Below are 23,965 nucleotides of genomic sequence, written 5' to 3'. Positions count from 1 at the left end.
TGTCAATGGAGCTTTGGATGAGCAAGGAATGCCAGACTGAAGTACTGAACGCAAAGTGGAATTGTGTTCATAAGGATCTCAACCAGTAGAAAAGTCATTTCTTTGGCCATTTATCCAGAGAATCCCCAGTCTCTGAATGAAACTCCACTTTTTAATAGACACTACAACCCAGAAGTTCAATAAGATTTTTTTCACTAGTTAATAATTACATGATTTATCAGAGAAAGCTAACACTAATAAAAACACAACAAAAAGACAAAACCCATAGCCTTCCTCCAAATCATTTTCAGAGCGCAGATTATTAAACTGCCTCTTTTCAAACAAGGGCTTTTGTAGCTAAGCACAAATTGCCAAACAGTTAAAAAAAAGGTTATTAGACTCTGAAGGATTCAGCAGAAGTGGGAAGTTATGTAAACAAATCACTCCAGAAGATTTGGAAAGATCAGTTTCATCTCACTTACAGGGTCTTCGGAGACCTGCATTAATTATCCTTAAGGTCTTTCACATGGACTATCTAAAATAAACGCAAATTTATTTATTTATTTCAAATGAGGTGCTGCTCCTGAAAGTATTAAATAATGTCTACAAATTTAAATGCATTTTTATAAATAGGTAATTAAAGAAACAGAAGACTAAAATTAAGTCAAGCTGCAAAACATTACCCAGAATCCATTTTGGAGGTGTTTTTTTTTTTTTTAAAGCACATTTAAGACTACATTTTTGCTATCAAAAGCCCACTGTGCTGGGGGAGGGGGTCTCTGTGGGAAGTGATAAGACAAAACATAGGATAGCCAAACAAAAAACTAGAACATTTGCAAGACTGTCCCTAAAGCATAGTTTGTCATATTGCAATTACACCTTGCCTACTGCAAAGCCAGAGTCCTTAATATTGCCACTAGAGGGAAGAAGTATCTCAACACATGGTAGACAGGGAATGGGTTTTCTTGAGCAATTACCATAACAAAGCTCCTGTGGTTGCATGTACCTCCTAATTACTCACTACAATTAAAATGACTAACCCATAACAAACAGCAAATAAATAAATAAACCCCACCCTGCCTGTTCTCAGAATCTTCATTAAATCTTACACTGTTTTCCTCATCTATCAAAGTAGGAGAAAAGGGTATGTCACAATGTCCAAGCACCACAGGGCTATTCAACGGAGTAAAAGCATTTAAACAAAAAACAAAAACAAAAGAGCAAGGAAAACGGGATGTCTTGTGGAAAAAAAAAAAGAAAGAAAGAAAGAAATGTCGTGCTATTTAGCCATCTGGTAGCTGTTTGAAAACAAACTGTCCTCAAAAGAGCACAGATACAGCACATCTTCTCTCAGTTCACTGGGTTATGAATCAGGCTTTTTTTTTTTTTTTTTTTTAATATAGACAAACTAATGTTGGACTTCTGTGCTGCTGCTTTCATTCCCTCTTGTCCAACTGTGCAAAGATAACCACATGCCCACCCCAACCACATCAGGTTATTCTAACTCAGATAGCTCGTTTGCTGCCTCTCGGGGTAAGGCTTTTCCGTGCCATTGTTCAAAATCCCTCTGGATTTATATAGTGATTATTCTGACAACTCCTTGCTGATCTTAAAAGGTTTAAATCCTTCATTTTATCAGGCTCATCATTAAGAGAAGATGGCAGCCAAGTGATTTTTCTTTCCATTGACAATTTGTGACATTTCTCCAGCAGCGCGCAAGGTGTTGAAAACCTGGCAGCTGTTACCTCCTGGGACGAAGCTCCTTTTTTATCCTCCCATGACAGTTTAACTCAATGGGTCAGCACCTTTAAAGACTGCAAAGTATCACTGAAGTGGATGGAGGCTTGAATTACGGTTCCCTCCCTAATCAATGTAAACCCTCGCTGCAGGTGAAACTCTTCATCTATAGAGGTGCATGGGGGAGGAAAATGTAATGCCCTGAGCCAGATGGTTTTCATCTTGTTTTTTAAAGAAGAAAGGAACAAGCTAACAAGGGGACAGCTACTTTGTTAGCTCCTTGGCCTCTCTCATGGCTTTGGATCCCCAGGGTTCCAGCCACACAAGAGAGAGAATACAGAAAAACGTAAACACTTAAAGAAATATAACTAGGGGGCTGGCAACATGCTGCTTTCAAAGAGCTAAGAGAGCCCTGTTCAGTGCTTTATTTATCACTGCCCACGTTCTTCGGATGGTAAGTGGACACGAACACAAAGGGCAGGGGGAGTAGACAACACTTGCAATTTACTCAATTACAGAGGAATGCAGAAATGCAGCAAGGCTGACAGCTCCTATTAGCACTAATGTTGGAAGAATCAAGTGGCTTTGATGCCATAAGGCAACCTTTTCATTTTAACTTGGACTTCAGCACAAACATGGTCTTCACTAACACTTTATAATGCTTAATCGGAATTAAAGGCAAGAAGTCATTTTAGTTTTGCAACAGTTACAGGATGAAAAAAAAGCAGTTTTGATAGACTATGAAGTATTTCTATTACTCTGACAAAGCTTTTCACCCCACGACCTTTTCCTAGCGAACATTCGCAATAGTGAGAGAGAAGTTCAATATGATACTATAAAATGAACATCCCTCCTCCCCCTGCCCCATCCACTCGCTAGAAAAACGAAAATTTGAACTACAGCATAACTGATCTAGATTAAGAGAGGAAGCTGCATCGTGAGTAGCACCTGTATGCTTCCCTTTATAACAGTCAGTAAGTAGATGAGACATGGGACTACGAATTGCACATCAGAGATTCATTTGGCGAGAAGTCCCAAAAAGGAAAGCTACAGACTAAAAAGAAAGGTGTCCGATTGTTGCTGTCCCCTGTCTTCCCATTCCCTTGCTCTTCTTTTGTTTGTCTTCCCTTGTTGTGCTTTGTCTACACTTCGACTTCAAGCTCTTCAGGTCAGGGACCATTCCTGTTTTACCTTCTGAATAGTGTCTACAATATGCTTCAGGGGGTGCTTCACCCATTTACAAAAAAAAATCACCTCAAATCCATGAGACCGAACTGCAGTAATATTCTATGCTGCGAAGCCGAAGGGGGCAGTTTTTGAAACTGCGGAGGGACTTGGGGAGTGGGCTGGCAGGCAAGGGGTTTTTTTTTCCCTTGACTTCCATCTGGAAGATGATGGAGTCTGGTTTGCAGCACGACATACATGACAGCAATCCCGCTGCCATCAGCACTTCCCCACAAGGCACCTTTGACACAGCTTTCCCTGCACGCAGCCCGCCCACAGAAGGAATCAAGGCAGCAAAAGACACTTCATTATTACTCCATTCAAGAGAGGGAGGGGAGGTTTTTTAAACAACCTGCATTGTGCCTGTCTTTTTTTAAAGAACAGTGGGGTAATCAAGTTCAGGGCAGCCCTGGACAGCTGCCCTGTGACCTACTCATGTTGACCCCCACTATTCATCACTTTCCTTAGGACTATGAGGGCAAGCTCCCGGGGAGTGACCACCACAATAGACAGATACAAGCCAACAATAATACGGTTCCTGCAAAAAAACCAGATGGCACCGCAATAAATTTACAAATCTGCATTCATGGCTCTGTTTAAAACACCCAGAAGCTAAAAGGCTTGAGGGGCCCCCAGAGAGCTTCACAGTTTCTAAAGGCCAGTTCTCTCCCCAAGACTATTGAGCTCATGTTCTTCATAAATGAAGAATGGAGATGTAGCCCTTAAAATAACAAATGCCTGACCTAATCAATCTAGCATTTGGGTCTAACACTAAATGATAGGCCCCGAAAACTAATTATGTTTTTTGGCAAGGAGGTTGAATTAAAATTGAAACACACAGGTTAAAAAGGCACTGAAGCATTTGTGAGTCTTTTTGAAAAGGCTGCACGCGCGCACACATACAAACGCACACGGCTTGAAACAGGAACCTGATTCAATAACTCATGCATTTATTTTTAAAATGAATCAGATTAGTCCCATGTGTGACCTGCCGGTCCATCTGTATGTGCTGGACTTATTGGGCACTCTTCTCACGCTTGCTTCAGTTTGAAGTATGAGAGAGATAAATTTAGTTTAATTTTCAACAGCTCAAGCTATCCATTTTCCAAATGGACCATCTGGATCAGCCTATTAAAATTAATTTATAACTTTGCAGTGTGCAAATTCGTTTGTTAGCGTAAATAAAGTTGCCAAAAACTTTTGCCACTTGTCATTGTTTTTCTGAGGGCTGTTTTTCTACCATGACTTTCACTTTACATCTCAAAATTTTATTTGATCATATCAAACAGCTGTCAAGAATAGAACCTTCACATCCTTGCTTCAGAGCTCTGCACAGCTCTCATTTTTTTGGTCATGTTCTTGCCAACAATAATAGCTTCGATCCCCAACTTTGTTTTCTCCTCTGTTCCAATCCCCACACCTTCTTCCATGGTGCTCACCATGGGTGGAAAGCCCTCCCAGCCCCAGTATGTTAGGTGTCCAAACTACACTCATTCAACTCCCTAACTTCTCACAAAGTCCATTTCAGTCAACCGGAAAATGTCATTTCTTCTAGTAGGAAAGTCCACAGGACTGAATCAAATGGTCTTCAGCCTACGTACAGTTCTGGAAGCAGAACAAGATCTTTAACATTTTTCTGTCTGGCCTGGAAGAAAACATAAAATCATCCTTGATAAAGTTTGTACATGACACAGAATTTCAGGAAGTGCTAAATAATGAAGAGGATAGGTCCCGGATTCCAAGAGATCTGAATCGCTCGGTAAACTGGGCACAAACAATATTTGTTTTAATATGGCTAAATGTAAATATATACGTCTAGGAACAAGGAATATAGGCCATGCTTATAGGGCAGGGGACTATTCTGGGAAGCAAGGACTCTGAAAAAGATTTGGGTGTCATGGTGGATAGTTAGAGAACATGAGCTCCCAATGTCATGCTGTGGCCAAAAGGGCTAATGAGATCCTGGGCTGCATAAACAAGGGAATCTCGAGTAGGAGCAGAGAGGTTATTTTTGCCTCTACATTTGGCCCTGGTCAGACCAATGCTGGATTAGTGTCCTGAGTTCTGGTGCCCACAATTCAAGAAGGAAGTTGATCAATTGGAGAGGGTTCAGAGAAGAGCCACGAGAATGATTAAAGGATTGGAAAACCTGCCTTATCCTGAGATACTCAGAGAGCTTAATCTATTTATTTTAACAAAGGGGTGACTTGATCACAGTCTATAAGTACCTAGATGGGGAACAAATATTTACTAATGGGCTCTTCAATCTAGCAGAGAAAGGTCTAAGACGTTCCAGTGGCTGGAAGATGAAACCAGATAAATTCAGACTGGAAATAAGGGGTAAATTTTTAACAGTGAGAGTAGTTAGGCATTGGAACAATTTACCAAGGGTCATGGTGGATTCTCTATCACTGACAAATTTTGACAAATCAAGATTGGATGTTTTTCTGAAAGACCTCCTCTAGGAATTACTTTGGGGAAGTTCTCTGGGCTGTGTCAGATGAGGTGATCACAAGGGTCTCTTTTGGAATTGGAGTCTATGAATCTAACCATCAAAGGCCTCCAGCCCCAAAAGAGCCCGCCAGCCTGAGATACCTTTCAAAGCAAAGGCTGTGCTTCAGTACAACAAAAAATCAGAGCAGTCAAGTGTAAAGCAATGGAGCAACTCACTTAAACTTGTCTACTGCAGGCACGTAAAGACTACACCGCCACTGAAACTGACCAATGAATCTGAGCCATGATCTAAAACTAAGTCATCCTGAGGGGGTTAGATTTGCAGACATTCCTATCAGAAGACATGAAATTCTCAAGCTTGGATAATTTTTCCTAGTCTTCTATGTAGGAAGGTCCACAGTTCCCAACAACGGAATTTTATCAGCAGTGTCTCCAAGGAGGGAAAGAAAAAATAAAACTATATACAAACAATAATGACAGAGTTAATTTCTTTTCACTGGGGTACTACTACTGTATGCCACACTTTTTGCTAAATATTGCTTTAGCTAATTTACAGACCCAATCTGTAGTGTTTTGCGAAGATGAAGGGGGATGAAAGACCAGCTGGCCACCTTGCTTCTCTCCTTGTGCAAGGCATAAGATGTTTCCACTCATTAAACCAAACCATCATTGCCCTTATTCAGTGTGCCCTAATACTGGAGGACAAAATAAAACATATGGCTGTGCATGCCTCTGACATGCTGCACCTAGATTTGGAAACCTCTGACAGTTTCTTGCCCTTCTCTAACAGAGGAGAAAGATCAGAGAATTTCAGTTCCCCAAACTTGCAGGATGACAGAGTCCTACACACATCTAGGGCGTTACAGCACTTTTCTAACAGGTGCAAAAGCTGCCGCTAGGCCAAGAAGTAAGGAAGAAGTTTGGAAATACTGGCTTCCAAAAGTGAAGTGAAGGGCTCTGCAATGGGATAATCATATTAGTATATGTGGACACACTGCCTTGAGACAGAGACGATAAGAAGCCCCTTTGGAGACAGACTTCTAGGTAGATATCAATGTCTCAACTTGCAATTTTGGTTTGCTGATGCATTTTTTCAGGAATTTTAGATTCTGAATAGCCTTATCCCTTCTTGATCCTTTTGGGAACTAGAACAATGGAGTCAGAGCCAGTCCTCTCTCTGATGGAGGGACTTATTCTACTGACCTTATCTACAGAAGGTATTTGATGGCTGCTCTTATGCTGGCTCCTGTTGGTGTTGCTGGAGGCTAGAAGAACCGTCAATGTGTGTTTGAGACACTTGATCAGTTCTAACAACCATTCTTCCTCAACAAAGTCAAGGGCCCATTTCTCTTAAGGAGGAAAGACAGTTCTGTGCTAACTGGAGAAGCTTACAGCTAATCTTGCTTTCATGCTGGATTGGTCTGAGTTGGAATCATGCCGATTTCTTGGCATACGCCCAGGCAGAGAAATCATCATTGCATTTATCCCCCCCCACAGTGCTGTTATTCCATGTTCTGCTGTTGTATCCAGTGATTCGTTGGCTATATGTAGAAGACAAGGAACCACAAGGAGAGTGACACTCTTTGTAGGAAGCTCTGCAATCATTATTGCTTGGTTGCAGTTTTCTTCCCCTTTTCTGATGAGTCAGCAGGATACAGAATATGCATCCGATGAAGTGAGCTGTAGCTCACGAAAGCTCATGCTCAAATAAACTGGTTAGTCTCTAAGGTGCCACAAGTACTCCTTTTCTTTTTTGTTTTTTCTTTTTACGAATACAGACTAACACGGCTGTTACTCTGAAACAGAATATGCAGAAGACCCCGTTAACATATTTAACGATAGGACATTTGCCAGATGAGTGAATCTTTTCCTCTCTCTTCTTTCTGGACTTGCTCAGCATGCTTGTGCACCTTGCGGAAGCAGTAGGAAGGCCTAGAAAAGCCCATCCTCAGCTGAAGAAGCAGAATTAAACCAGGAGGCTCTCTGGTGAGGCCCCACAACTCTGCCTACAACAGACAGTTCTGGCTCTGATCCCAAAGCTGCAAGCTGGCTGAAGATCAATTGCTAGGATCTGTGGCTCTCCCTCATAGAAAATATGTAGTCTAACATTATGTAAGGACAGCAGGTTAGGGAACGAGAAAGATAGGAAAGCGGGAGGAGGGGGCATGCAACATTGTAATCTAACATCCCTTCAGGGGATCCTACTATACCTTGTATTATCTCTATCTTTTAGATCACAGGCTTCTCACAGCAGGACTGTGCATCATGTACACCACAGAATATATCATTAACACTCTGTATGGCTGGATCTTGAGGTATAAGACAAGCATCCCTTTCCCCTGAACTGGGGGTGGGGGGTGGAGAAGTACTTTTTCAATAAAATCTTATTTTTCCTTCGACAGTATTATCGAAGGGATTGATGCCTAGTTATCTATGCTGTATCTTCTACTGTTGTATTGAAGTACCGAACACATATTATAAAACTGACCACAGGCGCACATAGCCAGTTTACAAATCTGTGTCCTCTTTTCTCAGCCAGGATGGGGGAACTGCTGGAATGGGTCTTTTGATGGTGCTAGGCAAGTTAACTTTTTTGGGTGGGGTGGTGTGACGGGAGGAAAAATCTGCTCTCTTTAAAGGATATTGACACATTTATTTGTTGAACACCAGGGTGCTCAGTGATGTACAATACATACAGAAAGATCTACTCGCTGATGCCTTGAGCTTAATTTAAATTAAGATGGTAAGGAATTTGTTTTAATATAGAGAAGGGATCAAAGAGACGTTAAAACTTTTGCGGTGTGCGGGGGCAGAGCAGATCTATAAGGACCCATCTTAAACTTTTTGAGGGAAATTAAAGTAGCTCTACTTCTAGGTTATCAGTCTGGACAATGGCTCTAAGAAAGCCTGCCTTCTAAGTATAGTAGTTCTTTGTAAAGCACCTTGAGATTCTAGGTATTGTAGAAAGGCATAAATGAGACAGAGGGAGTACTACAGAGCAAGGCTGGAGAGTTCCCAATGATTAGCAAGTAAACAAAACTCAGATACAAAGTCCCAGCTGATGGCGCTATACTTGCTCAGAAATGGATATCCCTGTTCATATTCACAAAAGCCCAACTCATCTGATTTTCCCAGGTACAATGCTACTTGTCTTCTCCCACTAAGGAGAGTAAGAAAGAACTTTCAGGCTCAAGCATGACAAGTGCTCCAGATAAAAATCAGGAACCTAACTCTAGTTTCCTGAAGTGTTTTAAGATTCAAGCTGTTAGGAAGTTTTATTGTATTTTTAAGAGACTAGTTGCATACCTGTCTAAGTGAATTCTTCTCTGGAATGATCTTCCTAGGGGGCTCGTCATTATTACAGTCTTCTCGCTCTGAGGAATTCTGTGAAAGAAAGTAAGCTTTAATTCAGTTCTTATCCCCAATGTTATTCTGTGGGAGGAAAGGAAACTGAATATTTGCAAGCTACACAAGCTAGATTTTATACATACATGAAAAAGCTAGCCTCAGGTGTAAGCCAACTGGCTTGTTAGGACTAAGACAGAATTTTTCTCATTCTTAATAAATAATGCACCATTCGATAGGTATAGTGGAGAAGTTGTGTTTGTTTAGGACTTTCCTCTAAAACAGCCAGTACTGACTGCTGTTGGAGGTAGGATGCCAAGCAGGTGACTTGATGGCCTGATTTAATATACCACTGCTTATGTCCCTGAACTCCCTACAGTGACTTGTTTTCAAAAGATTCCATTTTATAAAGAGTAAATGTAGCTAATAAAATTCAACTGTCCCCCTATATTCCAGTATCTTTATATTAACAGGAATACTGACTGACTGCACAGGAGTTTAGTGGACTACCAACATTCAGATTTGTCTGGCCCACCTCTAAGGTGTGGTGAACCACGTCATCAAATTCTGTGATATCGGTGACAGCACCATTCCTGCTGTGTCTTCCAGTGTCTGTTTGTGTGGTTGGTTGGTTTTGGTGTGTGCTCTCTCCCCAGAAAAGCTGACTAGTACCCTGCACTACTAATACCACATCTTATATGGGGAATATAGGGTGTTGAGGAGGAAGGATGAGCCATTAGAGGCTGCTCCAGAAATGCTCCTCAGCTGATGACAGGCTCAGAAAACTAGGCAGGCGACTTCTGTCCTCTTCACGCTGTCCTCTTCTGTCCTCCTAAGCTACGGATTACTTGTCTGGGAATCGTGCAATTGTTTATCTAAGGACAGAGGCTTTCTTTGGGACACATTCAGCAAACAATTATCTGAAAAAAAAAAATCCTGTCCACACTGGCCAGGGAAGCAATACTAAAACATGGTGGTTGCTATCACAATTTCAATAACCATGTTGATAGGCTAAGGATAGACTGCGTTGCTTAAAAAGGTTTGGAGGAATTCTGTACACACATCTAAAGTCAGTGTTGAACACCATAGTAGTAATAGCCTTTAAGTCACAAACCCATGCATTCAATACCTGGAAGACTACTCAGTTTATAAAGGCATAAGGGAGAGGCATTAGGGAGTGCTAGGCCAGTAACAGGAAGAGTTTCTGGCTATAGCAGATGGGATCAGGATAGGATTTTAAGGTGGAAGTTGCATCCCCTTTATGATCATCACCTCCCAGAATCCTCCTCACCCATCAGTGCTCCTAACATATCCAGATCCCCTTAGAGCTGGCTCCCAACCCCAAATTTCAGTCACTGGCTGGAGCATCTGTCAGTCTAGGAAGAGCTGGTACACTGCAAGCAGTGTGGTCGAGTGGACTGTAGAGAGGAAGCAGACTGCAATAAGCCATCAGTGGAGCAGTGTGTTTGGGTGCCTGCAGCAGGTGCTGTGTGATCAGCAAGGGTCTAGGTAGGTTACAGCTTCTAGTTTCATTGAAGGAAAAGAAGAGAGTGGGAAGATGGCAAGGACATGAGCAAAGTTTGCTGAGAGATGGAAGAGAAGGAAAAAAACCCTCAAGGTAAACTGGTCCTGAGGATTCTAAGTAAATCAAGATCTGCAGACCAGCTAGTGAGCTTTACAAGACACAGAACTCAGGAGGCACAATGAGGTCTGAGCAGCTGTAGCCAGGGTTTTATAATGTAAATCAATCCTAAACAGGCCTGATAACTCAGTAAAACAACCCAAATCTTTGAGAAGTTTTCACACAGGGCCTCAACTAGGAGAAAGTTATTTGCTAAGTCTGGTTTAGAGAGAGCTAAACTGTACAAGTGTGAAAAGGAAATTAAGATGCATCTTTGCACAAACTGCTCTGTACTCATCTGCACACTTTAATAATGCAAGTAGGGATTTCAATTTTGATACTTCTGAAAACAGATTAATTGCTAGAGATACAGAATTTCAAAGTAATTCCAGGAACTGCTTTTATCTATTTTAAAGATGCATTTTGAATATTCAATCCCCCCTCCCATAATAGCATCAAAAATCCTATTTTCCTCAAGTTGTGTGTTTTAGAAAATAGTTATTAAAAGTGAAATCTCATCTTCCCCTTGCCTCTCAAACTGCCTTCCAATGTCATTGAAGTTACAACAATGTCAAAAGCCAAGAAATTCAATGCCGAGGTGAAAAAACAGCCTTTATTCTGAAATTTCTTGTTATCGCAATGTGTCATAAGTTTTCCAGTTTCTTTTTCTTTAAACTAAAGATCTAATTTTGAAAGCGAGCAGAAGACCTTTTCGCATTCATTATCTTTATAGGTGGCAAGGCTACGAGGTTGGCTGAACAAAGACCAGACAGAGACTGCCAAGTGCATATGGTGGGTCACAGCTTGGTGTCTCACCATTCTGCAGTACCCACCCAGCAGCTCCAATAGCAGACTATTAAACAGGAGCGCTGCTCATGCACTTTTGTTGGCAAGTAAGTTACGCTTGGTGAAGACAGAATGACTGGAAAGCATTACACTTAAGAAACAAAGCACAGATGTTTCCAACTCCCGCTTATTTCTCAGGAACAGGAAAAATCACCATTCCAGGTGTATTACAAGTCTCCAAATAGTTCAGAAATAGTCAGACCTGCATTAAAGTGAATTCCACTTAATAGAACAATGCCCAGTATTAGTCACCACTCAGCTTTCCAGTGGTAAAGTTAGACTATTATAACAGTGACCAGAAAACAACATCTGTACGTGTCTCTCATTGCTGAACCAATGCAAGGGAGGTCTGCTCCCCTATTTGAGGACAGGTTTCAGAGTAACAGCCGTGTTAGTCCGTATTCGCAAAAAGAAAAGGAGGACTTGTGGCACCTTAGAGACTAACCAATTTATTTGAGCATAAGCTTTCGTGAGCTACAGCTCACTTCATTGGATGCTGTAGCTCACGAAAGCTCATGCTCAAATAAATTGGTTAGTCTCTAAGGTGCTACAAGTCCTCCTTTTCTATTTGAGGACAGAATTTTAAGTTTGCTTCAGCATGGCTTCCAGCCACGAGGGAGGATGACAAAAGGCTATCAAAAAGGTGTTTTGCAATCATAGCTCTAGAATGTGGCGTTTGATGCTCGTATATTAAGATGGTGCATGCATTAGAAATGTCAAAGGTTGGCAGGAACTGCAACTGATGTGTAGCAAAGACAAGATGGAATCTGCTAGGACGAAGGGGTGGGGACAGAATCAGCAACCAAAAGGCTGAAATCCCAAACAACTTCTTGAATTGCGGCAAATTCTGAAATCCCATTTCCTCTAAGTGGCAGTGCCTTTCTTGGCCACCATCCTTACCAAAACCAGATAGGGCAAGAGACTGCTTGTGCTGGAGTGCATGGAGCATCTTCTACAAACTAGGACTAGCCTGCCTTTTGCATCTTTCATTCAAGCCCCACAAAGCATTAAGTGGTTAAGTTTCCCATCCCCTCACCCCTGAGATTATCACCTCTATTTGCCCAGATTGATAAAATAGAGATCACAGGTTTTACACAAGGTCACACAGAATGTTGGTGGCAATGCTGGGAATCCTGATTCCCAAATCTCTGCTTTAGCCCTCCTCTCTAGCCTTCCCCTCTGAGGCCCACATGAAGGGCATTTGCCTTTCATAGTTTATCTGCCCTAAAATGGTAACTGTCTTTTACAAGAGACCCTTTCCAAATACAATTTGGATTTAAAACTTCAGCCTGTAACTAACAGGATATAATTCCACAGCGTGTTATCATCCCAGTAACCACCACAAACTTGTTTCATTATTTGACTCTCCACATGAAGTCCCCACTATCTCAAACACGCCCTGTGTTACACAGCACACAGAGTCTGTAGGCTAAAGCATCTGAAGTGTGATGACATGCAGTATTTTCTGTATATAACGCATGAAAGCAATACTGGGATTCAGATGGATGAACGTACTTGGGCTACCAACTGCACAGGGCTACCTTTAGCACGGCCTTACTCCTCATGGTGGAAATCAGAAACCTGCCAACTGGGCAGTTGTTTTGATGATGGGTTGCCCAACACTAATTATAAAACAGTACAGATGCAGTCTTCTTCCACGTGTGAGGAGGTGGGGGTGGGGGAGAACTGTGTACAACTATTTTTTATGCTTTCAAATTCTTAATCCTGTTTGGAGCTGTCAGTGGGGGTTAATGGAAGCCTTGGATAGGAGAATTCCAATCTGGTTGGCAGATGGATAGGTTGGTTATAGCTGCATAACTATGTCTTGCCTGCAGGCACAATTCAGAACACTGTTAAAGCAATATAAAGTCTCTGTCAAGCTGAACCATTTGGATCAGTAGCAAGGAGAAATAATAATAAAAAACGGAGTTCATTTCTGGGCCTTGCACGTTTATGCTAGTATGCAGAAACTGATTAATTGTCATCGTGTGCTGGTCTGCTATACCTCAGATTTCTACTTCTAGAGTAGATTTTGCATGCTAATGTAATCATTCTCCCTCTTGAGACATTAGCAAATAATCAAATGAAAAACAGGATCATAATTTACTGAGATTCGGGCAATTCTCTATGCAAATTTGACTTGTTATTGCTGCTGCCTCGTTAATCTGAATGCCTTTGACAAACTCCTTTGATTTATGAACTCATGACAACTCCAATGTGTATATATTTTGCTAGATTGACATTATCATTAAGAGTGGGTGGACTGAGCTAACATGAATGGCTGATTTTATTCGCTGGTGTCTGCTGCTCAACAGCTGAGCATCTACTTCTCACAAGCCCCTGAGCGCCAGGCTCTTCCCATCTACCCATCCATTCATCATCTCGATGTTAATTGGCCCAGGCTTTAAGCAAATTTTCAACACGATTTAAAGGCACGATGACACTGATTACTGACCCTCTGCCATACGGTGCCTATTGATTAACCTGACAGAGATGATGTGCTTGAGGGAAACTAGGTGTGCGTGGACCTCAGGGGGGAAAAAATGTATTGTTTATGCAGGCAAAACACTTGTCATTATCCCAAAGGCCAGAATTTGTGCAGCACTGGCCCTTAAAACAAACTATTGCTTTAACATCTGCATCCAATACAGAAAGCACTTGCTTGCTTTGCAAAAAAATATTATAAATGCATTGCTATGTGCCAGTCTATATTTTAATAGAGCTCTCAGACAAATAGATCCCTTCCAATCAATTAACACTTGTTCCAGCCAATGTGAGCGTACACATATTTGTTGAAGTGGAAAGCTAAAGCTGTGTGGGTTGTTAGTGACATAACCATATCCACTGCAAGGGAGCGAGGGCTTGTCTTCACCACTGCGCTAAATTGGTGCCATTGTGACCAGTGCCGCGGCATTAATTTAGTGGGTCTGGTGAAGACGAGATGAGTCGATGGGAGAGCGCTCTCCCATCGACATAATTAATCCGCCTCAACGAGAGGTGGGAGCTACACACCGTGTTAAGTCAGTGTAAGTTACGTCGCTCAGTGGGATGGTTTTTTACACTCCTGAGTAACATAACTTACGTCGACTGAAGTGGTAGTGTAGACAAGGCCTGAGTCTTCTTGGGCACATCAGTTCCATTAGTAAAGAATCGAAGCACTGTGTCCAACTTGAGATGAGATTAGTTGCCAGTCCAAGAACAACCTAGATGTCAAATTTAGCTGTCCAGATATTTTTGTAGCCATTTTTATACATTTTTAACATTAAGCAGTGAGACGTTTTATTTTCCCTCCCTCCAGAACAAGCTCCTCAGAGGAGCCTCCACTTTGAAGTCATAGGTAAGGCTGCATGTCTGTCACAGAAGTAACGGATTCCAAGACTTTCCATGACTTTTGAAGTGGCCGGTGCGGCTGGCTCAGGGGCTGCCCGAACACTTGGGGGGGTGGGAGGGGAGGGAGCTCTCTGGAAGCAGCTGGCATGACCCTGCAGCTCCTGACCTAGGCGGGGCTGGGGGCTCTGTGAGTTGTCCCTGCTTGCAGGCACCGCCCCCACGGCTCCCATGGGCTATGGCTCCTGGCCAATGGGAGCTGGAGCTCCTGGCAGGGGCAGCGCACGGACCCCCCTGGCCTTCCCTCCCCTTAGGAGCTACAGGGACATGCGGAGCCGGGTAGAGAGCCTGCCTGCCTGCCTGCCCCGACCCACCCCCAGCAGCTGCGAGGGTCCCGGGCTCCCACCCCAGCACCTGTGGGGGTCCCGGGCCTCACCCCCGCCCCAAGTTCTAGTCAGGGATATATAGTACAAATCATGGACAGGTCAAGGGCCCTGAATTTTTGTTTACTGTCCGTGACCTGTCCATGACTTTTACTGAAAATACCCATGATTAAAACATAGCCTTACTCATAGTTAAATTGAGTGACCAGAGACTGAAAGTGAAAGCTGACCACCTGTTTCTGGTTCCTTGTAAAGGTCATCAAACAGTAGTGGAGCCCAATAATGTACTTTGGGGAATGTGCATACTTAGCCATGAGTACTCTTATCCAATCACCCCACACTGCACTTGGGTTAATCAAGAGGGAACACTTTAACAAGGTGAATACTTCAGCATTCTGTCTGCTGATTGGTGTAATTTACAAGGAAAATGAAGATGACGACCCATTTTCACACCCAGCCCCAGGTTATATTTGCCAGTCAGTGCATATTGTTTTTTGTTCAAATTCAGGCCAGCAGCTCGCCTGGCAGACAGGAAGTTTCACTTGTTCAATCTGGATTTTTGGTTGTCCCATAATGCCAGAAAATAGGATTTTTCCTAGTTTGCATCAGCCTGTGGGAATAGGTGAAGTGATGGAAGAGATGGAAAAACTGGCCTGAATTATTTTGTGCCTCTGCCAGCCAGAATATGGATTTAAAAAGAGGGAGGAAGAGGAATAAGTGATAGCAAAGGCCCTACATTCCCTTTCCAATAACCTTTGTAAGTGATAGATGAGTCCAAGAGCATGGTTATTGTTAAGGGACTGTCAGCATCCTGATTTTATAAATGCTGTGTGTCAGTTTATAAACATCTCAGCCATTTCAAACAGTGCTAGGATGAAACCTGGCACAGCCATCCTCAGACTTCAAGCAATATTTTCATTTTAAAATTATAGCCTGAACACCCAGTTAACACATTTTGAGCTGTTCCTGAGTGGCACAACATGCTCAGATTCACACTTATTTGACTAGTCACTACCCAACGTAAAGCAAGTCCTTAAAGTGAACTAAGTTACTGTGAGGAAAACAAGTATGAAAAGGGCAAGTTTGAAAGTCATACCCTCTACATGGTCAGTAAATAAAACAGAAATGACAACTGCAACACACAGGGAGATCTACAACAATGAAAATGCAGAGGTACGGATTATACCTCAGCCGTCTTTGGCACTTGCAGCTCTGAACATTCATTGCTATGAGATCCTCTTTGAAAACACAGTATTGCAGTATGTAGGCACAAGGGGGTGACTTAACCATGGAATGACTGAACTAAGTTTCCTTGCTCTTGAAAGTTTAAAGTTAAGTGGTATTTTTGAAAGGGGCTTAGGTTTAATTATTAGAAGGAAGGAGATATAGGGAGGAGAAGTAGGATATGGGGGCAAATTGATGCTTTCATTCCCCTCTTTTGCAGACATTAATGTCAGAGAGAAAGACACAAGTTAAGCGGGCTCAGAGTCAGGTGTTTGATTTCTTAGACTGTAAACTCTTCAGGACAAGGGACAGTTTGTGTATTTGTACAGCACCTCGCACAACAGGGCCCTGATCCATGACTGGGGGGGGGGGGTCCCTTAGATGCTATCATAATACAAACAATTTTTCAATCAAAGGTTTGAGCAATTTAGCAATTAAAGGTAGGAAAGTATAAACAAAGTTCAGCATGCACTTAGAATACATTCCACATACAAAATTACCCAACAAATTGTTGAAAAATTTGATACAATTCTACCCTTCAAATACACAGAAGTGGACTCTATATATGTTTTCCTTGCTTTGTATTCAACCCAATAAATGCCAGATTGGAATGAATGTCTTCCCACAGCAACATGACTTATCAAAACTTCGAGAAATGAAGGGGAATTTTCAGACCAAGTTATTATTTTAATTAAATCAGTTATTAATTTATTAGAAAGATGAAGGTAAAGTTGTGGGATGTCTTAACACTACTAGCAGAATAGAGAATTTGATGTAACACATAGATCTTTAAAAGCCGGTGCAAATATTTATCAAAGATATTATGAAACAATGAAATAGTTTCAACAATATTAAGTTTGTTTTAACATAAACAGGGATCCAGGTGGTGGGAACACACCATTCATGGGAATTTAAATAGCTAGCTTTGCTTAACCAGAAATTTCTCAAAACAGAGAGTGAAAATATGGCTAATGAGAACACACTTTCCATGTTCCCTGGGAAGCAGCTTCACATTTCTGTTGTATGAATTTAAGAGAGTCAACAGTGGTAAATTTGTTTTTAATATTCAAGCCTTCAAGCCAGTTGGCCAAAGGCCCTTTATATTCCAATTTTTGTTGGTGCCTTATTTACACAAGCATTACATCCGGACAGCCTTTGAATATAATTTTACGTGGATTAAGGAAAGAACATTTGCTTCTGCTAATCAGGACATCTGGTTATTTTTGTAACTCCCAGACATCTGCATTAGGCAGTGCTACTTCCCCATTCTTCATAACAAAGTTAGAGCAAAAGAAACCTTAAGGGTTCATGTTGACACCCCCTGCTCAGCCAGGGTCTGCTTTAGAATCTCTTTCCTGAATGATAAAATCAATTAGCACCTTGGCAGGTGTAAGTGTGGTATTTACAGTTTGCATTTCATATTTCAAGTTTTTTATGGTATATCAAGACAATCTACATCTTTTTGGGATCCAAAACCCCATGTTTCCAAAGTGCACATGCATATGTGTCAGGTTTCAGAGTAACAGCCGTGTTAGTCTGTATTCGCAAAAAGAAAAGGAGTACTTGTGGCACCTTAGAGACTAACCAATTTATTTGAGCATGAGCTTTCGTGAGCTACAGCTCACTTCATCGGATGCATACTGTGGAAATTGCAGAAGACATTATATACACAGACACCATGAAACTCATGGTGTCTGTGTATATAATGTCTTCTGCAATTTCCACAGTATGCATCCGATGAAGTGAGCTGTAGCTCACGAAAGCTCATGCTCAGATAAATTGGTTAGTCTCTAAGGTGCCACAAGTACTCCTTTTCTTTATGCATATGTGTGTGTGTGTGTGTGTGTACACACACACACGCACACCAATTCAACTCATGCTAGCAATAACATAGGGTAAGCTTCTGAAGACCAGACAAGTGAACTTATCAAGGACTGGCCTTGAGAGTATTTTTGCACTGTGCAATCGTCCTCTGCTTTGGTCAGTCTCACTCAGTGTCTTATTACGTGCACTTGCCTCCCCTTCCCACCCCCCAACAAATCGCCTTTGTCCCCACTCTCTAAGACAACCTTAACGATTTCTCTGATCTTTCAAATTTCTGTTAATATGTCCCACCATCGATTTCAGCTTTAGTTAATCTGTCTTTAAGATTGGAAAATATTGCCATGCACGATTCATGGAGGCAGATTTATCAAGAAACAGAAGCACTTCAAAAGGAGAGGGGGAATCAAATGATTTGGCCCTGTTCCTCACTGGTTTGCTTTACTGCATTCCTTCATTTGATGAACACAAAAATGCATTTTTAACACTGAATTTCAGCATGTGAAACACCAAATTTTAGGATTAGTCACTTTCATTCTGTTGGGTTTTTTTTTTTTTTATATATGAATCAAAGCTTTTACTAGAGCTTATCTATTCTTGAACCAGCTGCTTTCTTGATTTTCCCCACATGGGGGGAAAAACATCACAGTCAGACGTTAAAGATTGTGCACATAAGCTAACATCCCAAAGAGGTGTCAAAAACATATTTCTAGTACTAACAAGAGTTAGCAAGAGCCAACAGGTCTGGGGAGAGGGTTTTTTTTAAACTTTTTATTTATTAAAATTCTCTAGACACAGGTTAACTTTCTTCGCTCAATATTTATTATGGCTTCATCTGCATGGGAACTGCAAGTGCTTTGATAAATGGACTGTAAGGGTTGGCTAGTTTCATGGTAGATTCTGTGTCCTTTGCTGAAGCACTGCTTTCTAAGGGTATGTTTACACTTAAAACACGACAGCAGTGCTTCATGTAGACACTTACTACAGCAATAGGAGGGGTTCTCCCATTGCGGTAGTAAATCCACCTCCACGAGGGGCGGGAGTTTCCGTTCACCTAGTGCTGTCTAAATGGCGACTGAGGTCGGCTTAAGGACGTTGCTCAGAGGTGTGGATTTTTCACATCCTTGAGCGACGTAGCTAGGTTGATCTATTTTTCAAATGTAGACCAGCCCTAACTTCTTACAGCAAAAGCCCTCAGCAAGGAAAAAACACAGCCTCACTTGTCCCAATATTAAAAGTCCTGTCACACCATGATTGTCTCCGGCCTTTTTTATTTTGATTTTAGTCTCCCCACTCCCAGCTCTCCCCAAAATAGAGACCAAAAATGCTGCTACTAGTCATCATCTCTTCTCCTTAAACCCTTTGACTGGCTTCTTAAATCCAAAAGCAGGAGCTTCAATCTCCTCACCCTCACCTTACACCCCTCTATAATCTTACCCCTTTTTTAGTCTCTGCTCTGATTTTCTCCCCCTATGCTCAACTTCACACCTTCATTCAAGTTGTCCCTTGAAAGAGAGAAGTGACTTGCTCAAGGCTGAAATGCAAGCTAGTGGTGGGAAAGGTACAAAGCCCCGAACACCTGACTCTGCTCCCTTAGACCACATCCCTTCCTGGAAATATTTGATTAAATAAAAGTGGTTCTCTACTATAAATGTACTTTCTTCCCAGTGATAACCAAGAGTAACAAAGTTATATTTGCTAAGATGGACATAAGAGGCCCATCTAACTTTGGACTACGGGTCAAACTCAGCTAACTTCTAGTACATTATTATGTATTCATTTCTACACACTACCAAGGACAAACTCATTGTAAAGATGCATGTGTCTAAATGTGCCTCAGTCTTCGGAGCAATAGCAAGCAACTAAAGTACCCCTTCTAATGAAACAATGGAAAATGAGGGTGCGGGACTAGAGATCATTTGTATAATGTCTGTCTGGCCAGTATCATTGTGCTGGAACAATGGCTGCAACACAAGGAGCAAAGCCCATGGGCTATTCTGATGCTTTGACGTAACAAAATATGCACAAAATAATGAAACACCCCTATAGAACACTTTTAAATTTAAAACCCTACTACTGGGTTCTGCCATAAAAAAATCCAACATTGAAACAGCTCTCTCTGGAGGGGGCGTTCAAAGATGCACTGACTGGGGACGAAGAGATGCCACTGCTGCAGTAACTATAAAATGAGGTGAGTAATCGAGCAACCAAAGAATGAAGGGTAAGGGTGTGTGTATATAATAGTTCATATTTAGATACCTTGGGGCTAGTTTTTAAAGGAAATTATACAGCTCTAGGCCACTGGCTATTGAGATCCACTATTCACAGCCTTTTGCTAGGACATGAATGGCTTATTAAACCTACAACATATCTGTTTTAGTTAACTTCTTGGTGGGGAGGGGGCCAGGAAACAAAATGTACTTAAATGCTGATTTTTTTCCAGGCTGAATGCCTTTCATCCAATAAGACATTCAAAGCAGTGACCCAGCAAATGGATTGAAAAAGCAATCTTCCGTCTCAGTGCCACATTATCATTCCTATTCAGTATTCTTGGTGAGATATCTCAATCAGCTGGATGTGTGTGTAAGTGACAGCGCAGCCCATTGCTGGGTTAATTAAACATTTGACTTTAACACCCTCCCCATCATTAAGCAAATAAAAACAGATAATTCAAACTGCACTTCATCCGCAGGGTACACAACACACATGTCAAAATTAAGAGAGTCCAAGGCCCCTGGGGAGTTCTACTCGGGAGGTAATCAGTTTAAATCTTATCTGGTTTATCAATTATTCTATTGATTAAAGTGGGGTGATTATACAAAACTCCCTTTTGCCACATGGGATAGATGTCAGTGGAGCAGCACAACGCAGGGAGGCTCAAAACTGAGTTAAAAGAGATGGACAGATGTATAAGAGTTGATTAGTACATGCTAGGGATCTGCAGATGGAAGAACTGATTCTTTGTTTTAGGCAAGTGAACTGAAGTGCTCCTCATCACAGAATCCCAATGTTGTTTCCTTAGCTAGATGTAAAAACAGATTTATACACTGAAAGTTCAACACAATTTCTAGGGCTGTAAACAGAAGACCGTGTGCCTGGTATTTGAAACATGTTTCATAGATGCAGGTCCTAAATATATTCTACAGCCATGTTCTGCTAACTTGGACAAACCCTGACACAATCTGGCTGCATCAGTCGTTCCACAACTTCTCTATTGCACATAGGTACTGACACAGCACCCCCGCAATCCTCATCCTTTGTTCCCCCTACACAACTCTGCCGATGCACCACAGTTGCTTCAGAGTAACCTCCTCTAACTCCCATCAGCTTTCTAAGCAGAATAATGCCAAGTTCTTCCTCTACCATCCTCCCCACATGGTTTTGTTGCAGCCTTGATTCTGTCATATCTAAATTGGATGGTAAGCTCTCCGCCCAAAGGCCTTGCCTACGGGGGGGGGGTGCCTATCACATCTCTGAGTGGTGAAAAAATAAAACACAAACTCCCCAGCCATCTAGAACAGAACAATTTAAATCTGCAACGTAGAGACAGAAGAGAACACACCTCTTTCATTCCCACCGAGTCTCCCAAAACATATAAAGAACAATTAGCCATAAAATCAGGGTCAGTTATTTTTGAACTAAGACTTTCTTTTCCATGAAGTTCCCCACAGTCACAGCTCTTCTGGTGTTAGCCATGGTCCGAGTGCTAGCGTGGACCCTCTGCTGGCATTTCAACCACCACCGTGCTCAGGGCCGTGGGGGCGGTTAAAGTGCTGGCGGCTGGCCCACACGAGCGCTCCCACTGTTGCCAATGCTGGTGGAGCTGCAACAGAAAGACATTTTAAGAGAGGTCTACAGCAGACAAGGCCCTGCGGTACTTTCTTGACCCTCGCTTTCAGGAACAGGATTATATACCATTCTATATAGGCATTGCATGTAGCTTCTTTCCTTCATAGAGCCCTGTTCTTCTTTTGAAGCAGACTAGAAAACCTCCATTAGCATGCTGTATTTTACTCTCACCACTAGGAATACTGAGGGTGCTATTTGTAATTGTATTCTTTTAAGAGGTTTGTTCTCTGCAGCTGTTTTCTGCTTGCAGTGTATTTTGTGTAATCAGCACATCATCATAAATACATTGGCTGTTCCCCTGAGGGGAGCTGTCAGTGTTTCATTTACAGAACAACCTGGCCAATGTGAATTCTAACACTACAGCACTATGGCAAGAAGTTACCACACTCTGAAAAACAGGTTTCTATGAATTTTTATATCAAGAGCTGGTCCCAGGACAATTTAGGTTCTAGAAATAGATTGTTTTAAAAAAGCACTTTATACACTGTATGGAATGGATTCATTCCCACTTACAGCTTCCTAAAGCAGCACTGAGCTCACTCTTACGCCACGTGAAGGTGACTCACACTCTGTAAAAAAGCCTCCAATTCCAGGCTCTCCCAGCAGGAGGCACTGTAAGAAGGGGTTCGCTGAGCATAACGATTTTTATTATGAACAATCCAAAACAGCAATGCGTTATTTTTCTAAAACTTGACAAGGAAAGGTATTGTGAGAGTATGGCACGGACAAACATGTATCGCCTACTTCATGGGGTCACTGTAGACTTAATTCATCACTTCTAAAGTGCTATCGGAGTGCAAAGCATACACTTGTGAGATACCAGACATGTTCATACGTTTATTGGTTCCTTTCATTGGCTGGACTAAGAGATATCCTCCTTTTGGTTACTGGATATATAGCTGTGTTTCAGGAGACCTAGATCTCAAGTTCTATTCTACAAAGCTGCATGTATGTGGCTGGCTTAATGACTGCGGTGTTCACAGACAGAGTCAAAGAACGTTTGACAATGGTGCCAAATTACACTGACAATCATTTAAAAATACCCCCCCCCCATGTAACATTTGGACAAGAGCATTAGGACTGCAATTAATTATTTGAGCATTTGATTGGCAATGTCTCCTGGAAACAGTCTCCTTGACTATTTCAAAAGGAACCCAAGAAGGTAGACAATCTGATACCATGCTAAAGAGAAGCAACTATAAACCAAAATAAATTCTGCAGACTGATTTGGTTAACACCTCCTCAAAAAGTGGCATTTAAGACAAAATATTAGTCTGCAGAATTCTTTTGTCTCTTTGCAGATCTCAATGAAACTGGAGAGGTCACAGTAGTTGCACATATAGTGGAACCTTGCTGATTCACATTAGATGACCAGATATTAAGAGATCGCAAGTAAGTGAACAAATGCAATAGAAAAGGATCTCACATATCGCTGTATATGTTGTTTGCTTATTCTGACAAGTGTCGTTTAGTTTTAGTTACACTAAATAGCATTCTAGCAAGTTACATTAGCATCTTTCGAAAAGTAATGAAGTCTTACTAACGAGACCTCACTACAGTGCTATCTCTGCTATTAGATCTCTCGTGAGAAATTATTTTGTGAGAACAGGCGGAAATAGAATAGTGGAAATTAGTCAGGTATCTATTAGTGAGGTATTGTATCTAGCTGCTGGGTTCTCATAATAGTAAAGAGCATGAAGAATAGAACATTTGATTATTTTTGTACATAAACCAGGAAGTTTTCATATGCTGCGGGGAACAACTTTTCAATAGAAGAGAAATTGACAAAAATGTGACTTAAGTCTCCCTTCTACCTCTGTATTTTAGGATTCTGCAAGCACATTTCTCTTTAGGGCTTTTTTGCAAACTGGTATGTGCCTAGTTAAATTCCTGCTTTATAAAAGGACAGCCCTTGTTCTGTTCTCCTACATGTGTTTGCATTAAAGTTCCTCTTCCTTGGAATTATGAATGCATGATATTTGTTTTACATGAATCACTGAATTGTGACTAACAGAGACTTACAAGACTGGATGAGAAAGGTTTATTGCACTTTTCACTGTTTCAAAACTTTCCCAGGTTTGTGGCAAAAATTATATTCTTTAACTCTTTGCCAGTTCAGCAGAGATTTATAGAACCTGATCTTGTGGAACTGGCT

General features: G+C 41.6%; 1 protein-coding gene across 14 annotated transcripts in view; it reads right to left on the bottom strand.

Annotated features, from left to right (window-relative positions):
* BTRC (beta-transducin repeat containing E3 ubiquitin protein ligase) overlaps positions 1–23,965 on the bottom strand; it is a 167,215-nt gene that overhangs the window by 82,790 nt on the left and 60,460 nt on the right. For 9 of the 14 annotated variants that reach the window (XM_074959479.1, XM_074959469.1, XM_074959473.1 and 6 more), the window contains one exon: positions 8,701–8,778. The exons of the other annotated variants lie outside the window; for them this stretch is intronic. In XM_074959479.1, the coding sequence (XP_074815580.1) occupies positions 8,701–8,778 (78 nt within the window). The remainder of the gene's footprint in view (positions 1–8,700; positions 8,779–23,965) is intronic. 14 annotated transcript variants of the gene reach the window in all.

This window comes from Natator depressus, chromosome 7 (assembly GCF_965152275.1).
Source record: "Natator depressus isolate rNatDep1 chromosome 7, rNatDep2.hap1, whole genome shotgun sequence".
NCBI classification, from domain to species: Eukaryota; Metazoa; Chordata; order Testudines; family Cheloniidae; genus Natator; species Natator depressus.
The sequence above is the reverse complement of the archived record's forward strand: the minus strand, read 5'-3'. Positions and strand labels throughout refer to the sequence as shown.